The sequence below is a fragment of the Bolinopsis microptera genome, chromosome 12 (assembly GCF_026151205.1).
Source record: "Bolinopsis microptera isolate Bmic1 chromosome 12, MBARI_Bmic_1.0, whole genome shotgun sequence".
NCBI classification, from domain to species: Eukaryota; Metazoa; Ctenophora; class Tentaculata; order Lobata; family Bolinopsidae; genus Bolinopsis; species Bolinopsis microptera.
Genome location: NC_087083.1, coordinates 5,058,854 through 5,077,802, shown reverse-complemented (window position 1 = coordinate 5,077,802; position 18,949 = coordinate 5,058,854). Strand labels below are relative to the sequence as shown.

The 18,949-nt window shown below is 35.8% G+C and overlaps 2 protein-coding genes across 3 annotated transcripts in view; one reads left to right on the top strand and one right to left on the bottom strand.

Moving 5' to 3' along the window:
* The window catches only part of LOC134824197 (calpain-5-like), a 61,249-nt gene that overhangs the window by 13,288 nt on the left and 29,012 nt on the right, over window positions 1–18,949 (bottom strand). Inside the window, exons 2-11 of one of the 2 annotated variants that reach the window (XM_063835970.1) lie at window positions 9,052–9,235; window positions 8,743–8,871; window positions 8,086–8,199; window positions 6,838–6,979; window positions 6,384–6,520; window positions 6,067–6,162; window positions 4,820–4,913; window positions 4,529–4,627; window positions 4,106–4,233; window positions 3,431–3,604 (exon numbers count right to left, since the gene is read on the bottom strand). In XM_063835970.1, coding sequence (XP_063692040.1) covers window positions 3,431–3,604; window positions 4,106–4,233; window positions 4,529–4,627; window positions 4,820–4,913; window positions 6,067–6,162; window positions 6,384–6,520; window positions 6,838–6,979; window positions 8,086–8,199; window positions 8,743–8,871; window positions 9,052–9,219 — 1,281 coding nt within the window. In that variant the 5' untranslated portion in view covers window positions 9,220–9,235. Of the gene's footprint in view, window positions 1–3,430; window positions 3,605–4,105; window positions 4,234–4,528; window positions 4,628–4,819; window positions 4,914–6,066; window positions 6,163–6,383; window positions 6,521–6,837; window positions 6,980–8,085; window positions 8,200–8,742; window positions 8,872–9,051; window positions 9,245–18,949 lie in introns of those variants that run through there. The other variant, XM_063835969.1, reaches the window with a different exon arrangement.
* The window catches only part of LOC134824198 (uncharacterized), a 33,578-nt gene continuing 17,850 nt past the window's right edge, over window positions 3,222–18,949 (top strand). The window contains exon 1 of the mRNA XM_063835971.1: window positions 3,222–3,233. The gene's annotated coding sequence lies outside the window, so the exon portion shown is untranslated. The remainder of the gene's footprint in view (window positions 3,234–18,949) is intronic.

Here is an 18,949-nt window from a genome sequence, read left to right as displayed (position 1 = left end):
ATGGATGTTTACAAGTTCTTTATATGGTTAGAGGAGACAACCCTGCCTTGCTATTCTTTACTTCTTCTCTTCATTCTTATGTCTTGTTTTATTACCCTGCTGTTGAGTGCCACTCGTATGATTTCCACTGTACAACCCTTCTTGAGAATGAAACAAAAGTTTATCCTACTTGCTATAATCACTGCTGCATCTCTTTTTATAGCACTTTTTGGAACAAAGCTACTAGTACTGGCATGTTTGAGCGAGTTTACAAATTCTCTTACCCCCGATCTTGGTAAGATGGTAACCTGCGCGAAGAAGCACGAACCAATAGAATGGTACTCTCTTAGAATAGAGTGGGGCCTTATCTCTTCCCACGTGGTTTTGGTGTGTGTCTTTAACCTTGTGACAATTCTAAAGCTTCAAACTGGAGATGAAGCAGTACGCCAGGCAGGCACTGCCAAACAGAAGAGAGCCGCTACAATAACTGTTCTTATTCTAGGCCTGCTTTTCATCGTTTTCAATGCACTCTGGATTGTTCTATTCATATGTTTGTCTTATGATGTGATCCTGATTAATCTTAACCCCTACAACGATCCTGTCATCGTATATCTAGAGGAGATATTCACTAGCAAAGGAGATCTGATAACGATATTACTGTGTCTGTTGATAATGCCCCTCAACTCTGCCGTGGATCCCATAGTTTACATGACGCGTAACTCCGGGATGGTTGCTTATAGGAAGCAGCTGAATGCTAGGACCATGTGGAAGACTGTGTCTGTGTCTATTTCCAGGAAATCTTTTAGCTCTTTTTCTGGAAGATTGGGTAGTGGGAGGTTAGGGCGTGATAACAGTACGTCTGCTCTTGCGGTTATAAACACTTTTAAAGGTGCTACTGCGAAGGGGAAATCTGAGGAAACCAAAACTTCTGAAAAAACAAAAATTTGACAAGATGAAAGGACACTAAAACGTTGATAAGATGAAAGCTGATGTACGCTTTGTGGAGTATAATGTAGATAACAATGCAGATAACAGTGTAGATAACAATGCAGATAACAATGTAGATAAAAATGCAGATAACAGTGTAGATAACAATGTAGATAAAAATGTAGATAACAAGTTGTTGGTTTGACCTAATTTCTTGAGCACACAGAGAACTAGAAACGAAAGATTTTGCGTATTATTTTTATTTGAATATCTTGCTTTTATCCCTCTATGAATATTGAATAATGAATAATGAATACCTAACTTCCAGTTAGAAAGCATACACTAATTATTAGAAATAGGTAATCATTGAGTAAGAAGCCCATTTAAACTGTATGATTTGACTGAAACAGTGAAACCGCTCAAGTAAATCATTTGTGTGTTGTTTTGTTTTAATATATTTGTTTTAAGTTCCTATTTAAATTTGATGATGTTTGAAATCTCGTCTGGTATGTATGGTATTATGTGTAGTATGTGATGTCTGGTAGGTTATCGTGACCCCGAACTATGACAGCCGCTGGAGTCTTGATTGAAGGATTTGATTGATTAATTCTCATCTGTATGTAATCAATAATCATATACATTTAAAAACCACGGCTTTACTTTTGACTCGCCCACCTTCAAATTCTATAATTTGTATACTTATTATATTATCTACAATCTACATGTTATTATATTACGAAAACCAGAAATTCTTGCGTTACAAAAAGCGTAGAGTTATCATAGTACTACAGGACAAAGCTTACAAACAATGATTAACTTGCACATTTACAGTACAGACTACAGACACGATGTACAATTGGTATCATTTTACTGAGGGAAAGAAATCAGAATTCAGAACGTAGTAGTTGAAAACTAATAACACCATGTAATAACACCTTTTAATTCCACCTTCTAATAACACCTTCTAATAACACTAATAACACTTTTTAATAACACCTTCTAATAACACCTTCTAATAACACTAATAACACCTTTTTATAACACCTTCTAATAACACCTTCTAATAACACTAATAACACCTTCTAATAACACCTTCTAATAACACCTTCTAATAACACTAATAACACTTTTTAATAACACCTTCTAATAACACCTTCTAATAACACTAATAACACCTTTTTATAACACCTTCTAATAACACCTTCTAATAACACTAATAACACTTTTAATAACACCTTTTAATAACACCTTCTAATAACACTAATAACACCTTCTGAAACCTCATAACCATAGGAGGCGAACTACATCACCGTACAATATTGACAATATTAAGTCTGTGCCCTGTGTCTCTAAACGAGAGTATGTGTGTTTCATGAAGTGCTCCGTGTTTCAACTTTTTGTACATTGTACACCATTGTTACTATAGCAGCTAAAACACGTACGATATTCTAAAGTTAATGTTGGCCCTTAAACACAACAACAGACAACATGACTAACGACAACCTGTGTAAATTCTATAACTTGTAACTGCATTCAATATTATTACAGCTCTATTCCTGACTTACAAAACGTTCGGTAATATTTTTTATGGATCAGTCCCATCTTTAAAAAAAGCTGTGAATGTAAAGGAGGCTTACATACAAGCAGGGGGATGTTCAATGTGTACACAATAGTGTATTGTATCAGATGAGTAGCAAATTAAGCTCATAATGAACCCTGGCACGGTATCCACAGAATGTGCTTTGTGGACTGTGGAGGCACGCTCGTATATTATATAGTACATATTATATAGTACATAACATAAAATACATAATAAGGAGGTGGGCGGGGGTACGTGCTACTCTCAAATTACATTGCAGTTTGTCGTGATATAATGTAGAATACAACACTGGAATTCCCTAGAGAGACGTGAAACTTATATAAACTTCATCTAAAAACTTGTAGATCATAAAATAGGTCTGGATACTGATGGGGATGGTGGTGCCATGTTTGTTTTGACACGTGACAGTAGAAGGATACTGGATAGTGAGTGTGGCTTTTGATTGGACAGTACTGACTTGCTATTTGATATCAAAATAGCAAGTAAACAAAAAATTGTCCAGTTACCAGCCCTATAACCTCAATAGATTAGAGTCCAGAGGGATGTGGCTCTTGTCGATTACCACATTTTATCATAATTACCACATTTTATCACTTAACATTCCATATCAAGTTACATCAGAGTAATTTTAAGATGAGTCATTGCTTGACTCGAAAGGAGAATTTTCATCTTCAGAATATATTCCAAGTATAATATGCAAATTATAAAGATTCATAAATAATTTGAGGTTGAATTTCCTGGAATCACAACCATCAATATTTTGTCTGCAGACCGGGTGTCTTATGTGTAGCCCCGCCTTAAGGGATTTTATAAGATTTGTGGCTTCTGGTTTTCGCGGTTACGCTAACATTACAATTTGACAGGTTATTGTTTCATGAACCTAAATGGTAACTGTTAAATTAAATGTACTTTAAATTGACTGACCTCAAGGATGGCGAATCCTATTTTCTTGAAAGCCGGCATGGAACCATCATCAAACGGATTATCACTGCTAACAGCTCCGGTATACTGTGGCTTCTGAGTTAACTCTATTAGAACTACTACCTCGTCGTCTGTTATACTCATCATGTATTGGTGGTTACATCTTATAAACATCGCCTGAAAGTTGTGTTTATTAAATACTTGTGGTTACATCTTATAAAAATCGCTTGAAAGTTGTGTTTATTAAATACTTGTGGTTACAACTTATAAACAACGCCTGAAAGTAAATGTATTTTTATCAGATATCGATTTTAATCTTTATATCTTCTAAACATTGTCTATCGGAAGGAATTTCATAAACTTTCATGCCAACGGGAGTTGAACTTATATCATAATATCTTTTAAATCGTATGAAATTTAAATTATATTGTTTAGAGAATAATTGGTGTCAGTTTTAAGTCAGGGTAACCCAATCAAGTGAAATTGGTTTAAACTAGACCGCACACAGTTTTTAGCAAGTAAAGACGTTTACTCAAAAGAGGAAAAAACTTCCGGATAAAACAGCAGGGTCAGATTTCACTAATCATATCGATCGAAACTGGAAACGAAACTTGTAGCTGAACTCTGAAGTCAATCTATCAACCAATTAATTAACTCGGTAATTAATCACTTAATCACCTTGTCGCCATTAAAACCACCAGCCCTACCATCCCCCCACCAGCTCCGGAACTGTTCCTTTCTCCAAGTTTTACTGAGAGCCAGGAATGACGTGTTAATCACGTGGTTAACTACCAAGTGTGAGAACTCTGAGGAGAGGGGATGTCAAACACAAGGATATGTTTTATGTGATCATGTAAGGTATCCGAGGGGACAGCTCGTGGAATGTTGGGATATGTTTTCTGAAGTCAAGCAAAAGGCTTGTGCAAAATAAAGATAATATTTGTAAGGTCATTCAAAAAATATATTATGTGCTAAGTTAAAATTGAACAGTATAAAAACTCTTTATTGGATGTTCACGGAGATCTCATATTTAGATCATCACTAAATAAATCATGACAGAAAGATTTATCAAATGTAAAATAATAACATCAAATCTCGCACCTTCAAAGAAGTCGATAACAGCAATCCAGAACTGTCGAGGACTTGTCGTATTCAACTCTCTCTTTGCAGCTTCAGGTAGACTCGCCATCTGCACTGAATCTGATATAATAAGTCTTAACTTTCTGCATAACTTTATAACTTAAGATCACTGCTCAAGTTTTATCAGCGAAGAAATATTTAAATCTTGTTAGTATTTCTGAAGCCAAAAAACTTGATTAAGCACCCGATCACCTTATGAATTTATTAATTTATCAATTATCTAATTATTCAATTATCTTATTAATCACTCACCCTTAGAGTAGGGCCCATCATAAACCTCGTCAACTGGAGAAACAAGCTTTAGCAGGTAAATGTATTCTCTGTTAAACATGGTACCCACGTTCACCTGTAATGAGAACACGTGTTAATGATTCACTTTCACTTTCACTTTCACTTTCACTTTCACTTTCACTTTCACTTTCACTTTCACTTTCACTTCCTAATGTACGCATTGTCCAAAATAATACGGGGTTTGCAATAGTTGTGGAAGGTTGTCCGTTTTTTTTTTGGAACGTAGAGTTTAGATCTTTGAAAAAGTCGTCATCAAGTGTTTATTGAGTGCCTTTATCAGTTTTTATCAGTGTTCACAATACTGTGTAAAGCAATGAGTAATGTCCAGCCCTAGTGTATGAAAGGAGACCTTCAGCTACTTTTCGTCTCTAGTTCCTTAATCGACATCCGGGTGAAATGAACTTCTGTGTAATCTAAGATTTCCTGAGAAATTTTCTGTTCCTTTATAGTTGAAATTTCAAGAAATTACACCTCAATTCGTAGTAAAACTAGGTTATGTAGAAACATAAAAATTTGTATGTTTTCAGACTATAATATTTGTTTGACGTTCTACGCAAAGTGTTTACAATCAACAGTACTGAGAAATTAATACATCGTGTATCCTCAATTACGCTACGACTTCTTCGTAGATACAAATACATCACAAATACATTACAATTTACACTGTATTGTACTGTGTGTATTTTCTGGGTATTATATATCTGCATTTCTTAGCATGTAACACTTGCTATACAGGTCAGTAAATTGTTCTAACAATATCCTGGATCAAAACAATAAGCTAATAAACACAAATCGATGCGGCTATAATGTATTTTTAGTCAGTACATTAATCAATCTCAGTAACTTTGTATTCTTGGTTACAGTGCAACACCAATCATATGGCGCCAACTGTTTATCCAGCCTATAATAAGTTCTAAGTATAATACTTAAAGTATAATATGTACAAAACATTACGTAAATTCATTATTAAGTTACAGTGATTTGATTGGTCTAGGCTGGTTAATGGTTGTCACGTGACGAAACCTATACATAGATCAGTATCATTCAACAATAAGGTAATGACATCTTGACTTGCTGTTCAAATAAAAAGTAGAAATAGTAAGTTGAGATTACATGTTTTGTGGTCTCTCAACAGTGTTTTTTAAATGCTGTTTTTGGTAAAATATTTAATTACTATAATTATTATAATGAAGTAAAATAGAAGAAACCTTCTTGCTCTCAGCTATTGGGTAGAGCCCATTTTCGAGGATGTTATTATCTGAGAATGTTTGATCCTCACCGTCCGGTCCCTGTACAGCAACACCCTGAGAATGGGGCTTGGTAAGTAATTAATTAGTAATTAATTAGTAATTAATTAGTAATTAATTAGTAATTAATTAGTAATTAATTAGTAATTAATTAGTAATTAAATGATGTTGTATATATGACCCTATCCTAAAGGGATTTGCAAAGAGCTGAATTCAGCCACTTTCAAGCTGGATTTTGAAAATGGGTTATTATTCGAAGATAATGAATATGAACTAACAGTGGATTTGGTAGCGATGAAGATAGTGTTACTAGCGTGCGCCTCTTCCACCATGTTGAAGAACCCCATCCACTCATCAGCAGCTGAGGTGTCAGCTGAACTCAGCTTGTTTAGATCCAGCACTTCACTCACACCTCCTGGTGAAAATTAAACGTCAGATTTTAAGTTAAATTTAGATATTAAGTTTAGTTAAATTTACTGAGATTTTATTTTTATTAACATTCTTGGGAATTATCATTTAATAGGAGTCGACTAAACAGAGATTGATTAGCATTTAGCTTTGTAACTTTATACGAAATTCTTACGAATACAATAAATAATCCCACATTTGAAACCACCTGTTGTAACAGATAGAACCTAATAAACCTAATAAACCTTAAAATAATAAACCTGATAAACCCTATTAAACCCTATTAAACCCTATTAAACCCTATATAAACCTTGTAAACAATACCTGTAAGATCACTGAGAATATCCGTTACAGGTATCCTATCAATAACGTTGTAACCGCCGTGTAACTTTGCATACGCCTTCTCAACTAGAGAGGGCCAGAATTCGTTGTCATGTTCCGATTTTGTGTACACTAACTTGTGTTTCTGGAGGTGAGTAATTGGTTAATTAGTTGAGTAATTGGTAAATTAGTTGAGTAATCGATTTAGTGATCGGCGAATCAGTAAGGGAGATAAGTTAAGAAAATTATTGATTAAGAAAATCACTATTGACAAATGATTGGTTTGTTAGAACCCGTTCTATTCCGCACGAGTGTGTACACACTAAATTGAGTTTCCAGGATATTGTATTATTTGAATAATATGCAGAATATCTCAAGTCAGGTTGCAAAAAGAACTTATCAAATTACAGCGAGAACTTAAATAACTCGCAGTAACAAACGATTTTGACGTCATTTCTTAATTTTACGCAACTGAACGCCACTAGGTTACATTCCCAGATTCACGGTGTTAATAAAATAAGCTGAAAGGCCCACAGTTCTAATTTCCGCACCTGTGCAGTGTGGAGAATGTGGACAGTATTTTCAGTGTAAGGTTACATATTGGTGCCAGAAACCAATCACTGATAAGCCGTATAATTATGGGGTTGACATATTATAAAATTGATCATTTTCAAAAATATCATGTTATATCAGCTGGACTACGTTTAAAGGAGTGTTATAGGAGGGTTGGCGCCTTGTGAAGGAGGCGTGGTGCCTTGTGAAGGAGGCGTGGTGCCCTGTAAAGGAGGCGTGGTGCCCTGTAGAGGAGGCGTGGTGCCCTGTAAAGGAGGCGTGGTGCCCTGTAAAGGAGGCGTGGTGCCTTGTAAAGGAGGCGTGGTGCCCTGTAAAGGAGGCGTGGTGCCCTGTGAAGGAGGCGTGGTGCCCTGTTAAGGAGGCGTGGTGCCCTGTAAAGGAGGCGTGGTGCCCTGTAAAGGAGGCGTGGTGCCCTGTAAAGGAGGCGTGGTGCCCTGTAAAGGAGGCGTGGTGCCTTGTGAAGGGTACTTTACCTACCACTTCTTATCATGTTTAACAGGACGTTACAAATCAAATTCCAGTAAATATTTTATGTATTAGCAAGGTGAACTTGAGTTGGAGCCGGTTGAGATTCGGATACATACTTAACCTTGCGGACAGTGATCATTCTATGAAATTAAAGTTAGCCGTACCTGAGTTAATTAGGTTAATTAAGTTAATTAAATTAATTAACCGTACCTGAGTTGGTAGTCTGTCATCGATAACAACATCCGTCCACTGACCAAAGTAGTGGAAATGAAAGTGGAATATTCCCCGATATAATTGTGGTTTTTCTGAGTTCCATTCTTGGTCCTAAAAAGATGTGTCATTGTGACTGGGAAATTAAAGCTGTTTTTTATGCAGTCAGTCGACAAAAAATATCACGCATTTTACCATCAATCGTTATTAAACTATTAATACAATAATGCAGTGACTGAGACAATAACAACACATATCTCTACTATAATTCAGAGAATTATTTCTGTATGTACGTTTGTACGACCGCCCACGTGCAAATCAGATGAGAAATAGGAATTTAGATAACAACCAAAACGTTCCATAGCAACGGTGTTTTAATGCACACATGCACGTGCAAAGATTGTTTTAACGTCGTTTTTATCGGTTTTGTGGTAATTACGTTGTGTTTAAAGTGTTTTATATTTAATTCGGCTGTATCTTCGGTTGGGATGGATATTTTTTGATGTGATTAAAACTTTCTTTCAAAGAATACTACTAGCTTCGTCCCTGTTACCACGGGCTTTCTAGTATTATCATAATATCACTGTCAGTAAGCACTGTAATAACACCGATTAAGACTAATTAACCAATTAAGACTAATTAACTAATTAACCCCACCTTAGGCATAATGAACTCTTTAACAGGAGCACGTGTACCAACAGCAGTGATGGCGGCTACGACAGCAGGGCTACTAAACTTGCCCTTGCTTGGTCCACTTGCTCCTAGTCGTGGGTCTGGGTATATCTCCTGCAGGGAAAAAGTGGTAAAAGATGGGAAAATGTGGTAAAAGGTGGTTAAAGGTGGTTAAAGGTGGTTAAAGGTGGTCAAATGTGGTCAAAGGTGGTCAAATGTGGTCAAAGGTGGTCAAAAGGAGAACTTGTGGGTTAAGTTTACTGAAATGACAGTTGTTATTTAACTTGTGCTTACCTTTGGCCGGAGCCACTGAAGTATTCTGTTTTGCATAGTTCCATTGATATCGAGACACAAATGGTCAGCCCCAAACATTCCATCATTGAAAAGGTTGTCTGCTTTGATACAATCATTCTTAAGCTGCCTAAAACTCTGATATCTGAAGTCCTTGAAATCGTTAAACATTTTACGTCACCATTGCCTTGACCTAGGGTAAAAAACAATTAATTTTCATCACTGCACTGTTATCAAATAAAAATTTGTATAATAGAGCGGTATTAGTTTTAATTCTAGTTCTGCTATTGTAGATTGTAGAATGAGTATTTAAGAAATCAAACACTTAAAAATAACATATTCTATAAATTTCCCAAATGTGCCTAAACGTTAAACATTATTCGTTATAACTTCAAGTATAAAAATGTACACAATAAGCAAATATTACCGGTTACAATAACTATTTTAATATAAAATATCATGGATAAAATCGAAGGACATAACATACATACTACATAGTATAACCCTAATTCTGATTAAAATAATGTCCTTTGTATTATAAACACTGACGTCAAAAAAATATTTTAAAAGCTTAAACTTTCAAAAATATAAAAATACAGCTTCAATTTATCTTGTTTTTTTCAACAAATAAAATAGTAGAACATGAAACTCTGAAATTAAATTAAATTAATCGAATAAAACCAATAAGTGGACTTAAAATTGCCTGAGTTGGACCAACATATTATAGCAAAATGTCGTGATTAACCTTATCTCTTAAACCTAAGAAGTTTGATAAAAGGTAAAACAAGCTGAGCTTTAAATCCTTGTTTCTGAATATTTCTACTGTAACTGGTATTAAATCTGAACAGTTGTCTGGCAGCAGCTCGACTACTCCGCATATCAAAGAACTTGTAATAATCCCGAGAGAAAGGGTTTTCAGCCTCCCAGTGTGGTAAAACATCAAACTGACCCATCTTCAGATTATCCCTAAACTGGTCTTCACTGATCATTCCTTCAGCTAATAGTCCTCTCTGTGTGATCAGAGCTTTGAGGAGTAGAGCATTAGGGACCATAGTGCCCATACCTATACCTCCCAACCCATACACCATGGCCATGTTAGCAGCTGGAGCTGAGAGCCGCATGAAGTTCTGAGCAGTAAGACCACGGGAACATGTCCTCACAGATATTATCTCATATTGTATCCCGGGGCTATCGAGCTGTAGTGAAGGACTGAAAACTGTGTTGATAATGTTTAGAGCTGTTTCTGCATGGCAGTGTCGGTAAGGGAACAATCCCCCACCTGAAGCCTGCATAGCAAACAAGTGATAGGGTGTTCCGGAGATGTCCACCTCTCGCTCACCTAGCATGAGGCACCTTTTATCACCGTACCCATAGTCATCTCGGAATTTGCTCAGCTGAAAGTCAGGAACTTTGGTTTTATCTATCTTAATGAGGAATATCATGGTGTTTGCTGTAGCTAACATCATTTTCTCCATCAAGTTTGAGGGTTGAAACACCCTGGTTAGTCGCCCTAACAAGCTCTGGTTATTCCCTGGTTGTAATCTAAGTGTAGTCATTGAGGGACCCAGTGAGGTTATCAGTGAGTTAACAACTGTGGTAGACATCTGGCCGGTAACAGTGTCCTCCCACCTTACTCTGGTGACCTGACAGTCCTCACCACCTCTCACTGGTTTAACAAGGATACTCACCAGCCTGCTCTGACTTCTCACCTCACCTCCACCACTGATAATATCTTGTGTCATATCTTCATCAATACTCATGGGAAATGCCCCACTTCCCGGTCTCTCTGTCAAGTTAAACACATACTCAGGATCATATCCCCGATCTAATGTCTCTTGTTTTGATAAAACTCTTTCTTTAATCATTTCCCTTCCTACTATTTCCTCCATTCTTTTCTTCCCTTCAACAAACTTACTTTTTTTCGTTTGTTTTTTACCAGGTGTTGCATCCAGAGACATAGATCTCTCATTGGACATGTAGAGTACAGAATAGGGTAGGTTCAACTTTTTCAGAATCACAGTGGTCAGTCTGGCATGGGGAATTGAGGTGTATGCAGTAGTTTTGTGAATGGGATTAAGAGCTGTTCCATGCATGTAAAAGCCCACGTCTTTCAGCGCATTCCATTGATTCTTTAAAGACAGTAACAGTAGTCCAGGATCTCGGAGCAGTGAGCTGTAATGGATTCTAAAGTTCACCCACATTGCATCTGTCTTGATCTTGTGAAGGTACCCGGTAAAGTTAACCCTGCGATGAAGTGCATCACGGAGCGTTAGGTACCCTATATACACTGCATTGTAATTAGCTGCATGATACAGTGGACAAACCTCCCGCATAATATAAGTTCCTGCAGACCCCTTCCAGTTGGATATTCCTCTTACTCCGTCGTGTGCATACAAAACATTACCTCCTTCATGGCTCTGTGCTTGTATCACTGCTCCAAATATTGCAGCAGGGCCGCCCACATAAACATCCCACTTCTTCTCATTCTCTGATACAATATCAAGGTCCTCCTCAATAGTTATCTCGTTCTCACTCTCATCCCACATCTTGTAATCAATTGTTTTGTTTAGTCCCACATTGTGCTGACGCTGAAGTTCAGGAAACACCCTACCAAAGAACTCTGTGACGTCATCTGGTCCTGAGATGACATCATGGATCATTTTTTTGTTCCTTATTCTGGTTTCTAATTCAGTTAGGATGTCTTTGCCGTTTGTGAAAGTCGGTGCATTGTCACGTGACATGGAAATGGGTGGGAATTCTCTGGGATCATGCATTTTCTGCTGCACAGAATTTTTAGTTTATTATGTGTTTTTATAAATTTTACTCAGATTTTCATTGGATTTTTTTCCCTACTATTGCCGAGGCAAAAAGATCGTAGGGAATAAGTAATCGGGTTTGGATATATGAGGTGGCCCGACGGCGCTACATTGATGACAAAGTCTGCTCCTTCTCCTATACAGATGATATATATATATATACACTCAAACACACTAGTACCGAACAATTGCACTGTAAAACATGCTCACGATACACTCAAAATTGGAAATATTCAACGGCTCGTATATTAAACTTAGCGACTTACACTCAGTGTACACCCAGTGTTAACCAGTATTACACACTAGTAAATTCTACGTAACGCACGAAAACAATAATTCTGTAGCGTTTTCATTGTCACATCTCACGTTGACGGGATTAAACGCGCGCGCGCGTAACAACTTATCTTACTGCTAACTCAGCGACTAAACACACAACGACTTTGACAATTGACGGATGATTAAACAATTGTGAGTTATGACGGACTTAACTGTATGGGTCAACTACTGAAACTGTATTGTTTACTATCTTATTCATTATACTGGACATGAGATGACGAAGTATCTTAAGCAGCACTTCATACCCCCACTTAGAACTTGATTATTCACGAACATAGAATCATCAAAAACCAATACAATAAAACATCTTGATCAATAAATGCCTAGCAGCACCAGACAGCAGCCGTGTACCTTTTTCGACTCCGTGGAGTCCCTGATGGACTTTTGTTTACTTTTGTTAATAATCGGACCAACCTTTCTTTCTCGAAACATGTATCCTATTGTATTTCATTATATTATTAAGATGTGAAGATATACTAGATATTACAACGAAATAGAGGTATACCAAATTGGCCCTTGATATTAACTATAACCGTGTTGATGGTTTTAAATTTTGTATGCTGTAAGTATTTTAGTTTGTGAAGCGTTTACTGTTAGAATCTTAATTCTATTTGTAGCTTGTTTTTGTACTTCATATTACTAACCCTGTATCTCACTTTAGCAAAGGTTTAGTTCCAGTGATTGTATATACAGTGTTGGGGTAAAGGGACTCCAGAAGGCAGACAAGGCTCGACTCCAGACTCTAGTTGAAGTAACAGAAGAGAGAGGAGTGTCCAGTGTTTAGTTGACTCCAGACTCTAGCGTAGCAGAAGGGAGAGGAGTGACGTTGTCGACTCCAGACTCTAGCGTAGCAGAAGGGAGAGGAGTGACGTTGTTTTAGTGATCCCACAGATTCCAGTCGACAGATACTATCTGTGTTCTGTGACGTGGAAAGAGTGGTAAGTAGTTTATAGTTATAGTTTAGTAGTTTAGCCTAGGAGTTCCCGCTTCCTCTTTCACTTTCATTTATAGTTTCACGTGGATTACCTTTCACTTTACTCACGGTAGTTTTCCCCCAGGGTTTTGTTTTATAGTTATCAGTTCCAGTTTTACTTGAAGTCCTCATCATTCAGAAGTCCCTCATATAGTAAGAAGAACATCATCATCAGGAGTAGTAGTTTTAATTTAATAGTAGTTTAATCTAATAGTAAAAAAGACATTGTTTAGTTTAGTATTGAAATGTGTTTTAACTATTAGTCAGAGCAGAGTAGTGTGAGTTACTGAGTCACACCATATCAATCATTCACTATTTAAGAGAGTACATTGTAGAGTAACAAGGTTACTTTTGACACAAGATTTGTATAACCTCTTTATTCATCTAATTTGTATTTATAATAATTGAGTATTATTTGTTATTTAATTAACCCAAGAACAGGGTTCCAACATTTACTCCTCCCCCTCAGCAAGACAGTTAGATTGTAGATTAATGATAATAATTGTCAAATGACGTTATATATTATATATAATATAACAGTTATAAATGTTCAATAGTTGTAGAGCGATTTAAAGAGTAGTGGTCCACAGGGGTCCGAAAAAGCCGTACAGGCACTTGGGTCCTTATCCTTGTCACTAATCTCAATTGGATTCGGTTTACACAAAACATGAACATTTAGACGTACACATTGACACAATATTTATTAGGAAGCAAAAAGTATAAAATAATATGTGCGTGCGCGGCTTGAGCCGAGCCGCATAAGAATAGATGCGTGCAGGGGCTGGAGTACGCTTGTATGTAGATTAATGAAATGTTGCATTGTAAATATTTAGAATTGACGATATATTATGATCTAATAATAAATTTTACAAAGCTTTGGATTTAGGTAAGATTATAATTTATTTTAAAAAACCACGGATAGTTTTAAATTTATTTCTATTTGTCGTATAATCATAAACAATTCAATCCTGTTTTCAAGACTGCGTGGCTTTAGCGGCCAGATATTGACTTATTTTTTTTTTTATTAAATACTTTTCAAATTTTACAGAGTACAGCAATAGATGAATATAAAATAGAATCGTTCAAAATATCGCCCCCATCTGTAAAATATGATGGGCACCCAAACACGGTAAACACATAGTGAACTATGTCCGCAGTAACTTGGACCCATTACATCGAATTAATCTAAATCCAAAAATTTATGAAAAACTATTTAATAACAAACAAATCCATGGTGAATAACTGTGGATATAGAGTCAAAATTTGTATTTCAATACGTCAAATTCCAGATACATTAGATACAGGTCTGAAATGGTCATTAATGTGTGAGAAGGTGTGCGGGTGAAGTGTGATATGATGTTGAAAGTATAGGAAGGTAGATACAAAAGTTAATAAAACAAAAATATTAATAATATGGGGAGCAAAGAGACTAGGCTAGACTGTTGTTTCACTATCCAATAAACATTTCCATAGATGCTTAGTGACCTCAGCTTTGAAAAGACTAGTAGACACAATCTGTCTTACCTGTAAAGGGAGTCCATTCCACAGTATATGGGTTCTGTAGAAAAATGATTTTGCTAGTGGGCTATTTGAGGTACATGTGGTGTGTGAATTCTGACTTAACTTAGGTAAAATTGATGACACAATAGACAGACTGTCGAGGTGGCAACGTCTTAGTCGAGAAGTGCCCTGATATAAAGAGAGATAGTGAGGCAGCGATACAGGAATTAAATTGTTAAGAACTTTGTGGAAAAAAATAAGATCATTCAAGTCAAACTTTTGAGCCAAAGGGAGAATGTCGACAAGCTTGCACTTTTTGACATATTGCTCAGGTGGATAACTGCGGCCCTCTTCAGACAGAATCCATTTAATAGCTCTCTTTTGGAGACTTTCTAATTTATCACTAAGTGATTTATTACAAGGGCGCCAGATTATGGAACAATTTTCGAATTGGCTACGAACCAGGGAGAGATAAAGCGCCCGGCGACGTTTCTGATCAATGACAATATGGCCATCTCTTCTGACCATACCAAGTTGTTGGCAGGCCTTAGTATAAATTCTGTCGCACTGACTATTCCAACTTAGCTTAGGAGTAACATCGACTCCAAGATCTTTTTCTAACTCTACATACACAAGAGGAGAGCCATCAAGATTATATGCGATTAAATCTATTGGCCTAAACAACCAAGATAAAATGAATCTAATTTACATACTTTCCACTACTATGTAAGTTAATAAAGCGTTTCTTAGCAACATGAGGATGACACACAAGATATTCATTGTGCTTCTCTTTATTAGTAGCATAATTTAATCCCTCAATCTTTCCTAATACTTCGTCCGAAACATACCAAAAATGAACATCATTTCCGGGTAGATGACATCTCATTACCAATAACCACTCTTTGGTAACGGCCTTGAAGGTAATTGGTAAGAAATTTGAGAAGTGTACCATCAATGTTATATAAGGTCTTTAGCTTATGAAGAAGGATATCATGATTTACAGAATCAAATGCCTTAGCAAAATCAAAATACACAACATGATTGATAATGTTTTCGTTAAGAGACAATGCCAGGCTATCACAAAAGTCAACCATATTGGTTGTGCATGACTTGTGCTCTAGAAAACCATGCTGCCTGGGATCAAGAAGGGTACTTGTCAAAGAAAGCAGTTTACGTTTAACAATGCGCTCAAAAACTTTCATGACTAAACAAGTAAGGGATATTGGTCTATAGTTTTCAACCTCACTATACATTAAATTGAATTTTAAATAGAAATGGGAATATAATATTAAAATTTAAAACTTTCAAAACGGAGGCTTATAAATATTATTATATTATGATTGTAAAATAAAGGATAAAATTTTTAATTTGTTTCACTAAAAAAATTTGTTTCACTATAGACCACTCCCCTATAATTATATATATAGAAGGGGTAAATTTTCGCGCTTGATGCCAGTTATGTGTTAATTAATTACACGCATAGCAGACCCTGGTCATTAGGCTAACGAATTAGCCACATCACTTTCAAAAAAGAACTTTCTCATGTTACGTCCAAGATATCCAAGTTGCAAGTATAATCCATAGTGATTATACTTGATCGAGATCTAAGCTTTAAATATTCGAGATGAGAATGAGGCTAACCACCTTTTGAGAGGGTGAAATGAGGCTTACAAGTATACTTTTGTTTACATTATCGAGCAGGTTCGGTATTGTCACTATCTAATGTGTTATAAAAGATACTTACCGCGACGAAATTCTTGTTATATAGGGTCATTGTGATAGTATGTGCATAATATTTGAAAAATAGCTATGTGTACAACTGATTACGAAGGGGTGAGGGTTACCGAATACCGGTTAAAATTTGTTGTAAACAACCCCTAATATATATATTAGGGGAGACTAATTCTTTATATATATATATAAAGAATTAGTCTCATGTTGATTGTTAATTTATTTAACAAAATGTGGAAATAATATAACCCGTTCACATGAATTTTATTATTATTAAATCTAAAATAGCTAATAATTTAACAAATTATTAACAGGCCCCTTAACGTGGGCAATAATATACGCTTTATAAATTATATAAACAAATTGAAGTCTATTTTTCCAATGTTGTTAAGTGTCTCTTCAGATCTGTTTTGGTCTTTCGTGGGAGTTCCCACATTTGTTGGTTGAGAATGCTCAACATAACATACATGATGCTTGACTGCTTTATTGACCCGGACAGGCACCGGGGGCAGACATCCCAACACCAGTGCGTTGGGACATAGTGTTGGTCTGCTTCAGGACGTGTTAGATCCTAGAGAAGCCGCCATCCCCTCTACTGCTTTAGCTCAGCGGCAGCATGAGCCCTGGTTTCCTACCACATTGGTACTGTTATTACTGTTCACACTTTTCTCTCTCTTTCGTGACAGAATACTTCTAACCGTGTTTACCTTTTCTAGCAATGACAAGCAAAGGAGGATAACCGATTGGACTGGGGAGGAGTGGAACATTGGCAGCACACTACCGTCCAATCGGTAAGTATTTATAATGTTTAGTTATTAGGTATTTATTTGGAATTGGTTTAATTTGGTGGTAAAGTTATTCTATTATGTAATAAAGTATTTTGTTTTACAGATTAGATTAGATTAAGATTAGATTAAGAATAATGACATAAACATCATCACTAGTTTTAAACATTCTTTCTGATTTCCTCATTATCAGAACTGTGAACATTTCACAGCCTTCGTCATTAAAAAACAAACAAATTCTATAACTAACATAATTGTCATAATTTATTTACATATAAAAAAGTTTAAAAAGTTAAAAACCGTTAATTTAAAAATAAATAAATAAAAAACAAATTCATGAGATATTTATTCCCTTTCTCTTGGCAACACGAGGATTTTTATATAAATATTGGACTTGTTGCTTCTTCTTTTCGATATAATTTACACCCTCTATTTTTGCTAAAACTATATTTGACACTTCCCAAAAATTGCCTGTGTCTACTAAATTATTAGTCTTTTTAAATTCTTCTAGATTAATTTTAAAATCAATAACAGACACTGAATTTCTAACAAAAGATGGCAATTTATTCCAAAAGCTGATAACACGCTCTGATAAAAAATTATTAGACAAGGTTTTAATATTTCTATCAATATTGTTAGATTTAGTGCTAACAATTTTATCTCCCGATCTACTTAAATTGAAAATATCTTTTCCATACTCAACCAATCCATTTACAATTTTGTAGGCTTCAATCAAATCTCCTCTAACCCGTCTCTCTGCGAGTGTTGTAATCTGTAAGGCATCCAACCTTTCACTGTAAGGAAGTGTTCCAATATCATCAATAAGGCGTGTGAACCTTCTCTGGACATTTTCCAGTTCAATGATAGTAGCCCAATTCCCATGGCAGGCAGGTGGAGACCACAACTGAGCACAATACTCCAAGTGGGGTCTTATTATAGTTTTATAAACATTTCTCATAACATTAATTTCTCTTATAATGAGATTCCTTGTAACCCATGCAATCATACTGTTTGCTTTACTAATACAACTTTTAATATGTTTCGACCATTTCAAATCTGAAGAAGTTAAAACTCCAAGATCTTTCTCTGCTTCAATACATTCAAGTGTAACACCACTAAATACATATTCTTGAAGGGGATTTTCATTAAATGGAACATGCATTATTTTGCATTTGCTAGGATTAAACTTTAACAGCCACACATTTTGCCAGTTTTGCAAGCTTTCTAACATATTGAAAGTGCTTTCAGTGTCATTGGCATCCATAATAACTTTAAGATCATCTGCAAACAGTTTTGATATACCATTAATACAATCAGGCAAGTCATTGATAAAAATGACAAACAATAAAGGACCTAAAACAGACCCTTGTGGGACGCCTGATAAAACATCACGAAGGTAGGAATATGCTCCACCAACAAATGTCTTAAATCTTCTTCCAGATAAAAAGTCTTTCACAATATCTAAAGTGTTACCACTTATACCCAAATTTCTCATTTTTGTAAGTAGTCTATGATGTGGAACACTATCAAATGCTTTACAAAAATCTAAGTAAAACACATCTACGGGTGCACCATCTTCTAATAGTTCGATGATACATTCTACACTCTCTAATAGATTAGATAAACAAGATTTACCTTCTACAAATCCATGCTGGTTTGGATTTATTTTCTTACTAACAAAACTCATAATATGCCTCCTTACTAATTTTTCATATAATTTACATAAAATGCATGTAAGTGACACTGGCCTGTAATTTAGG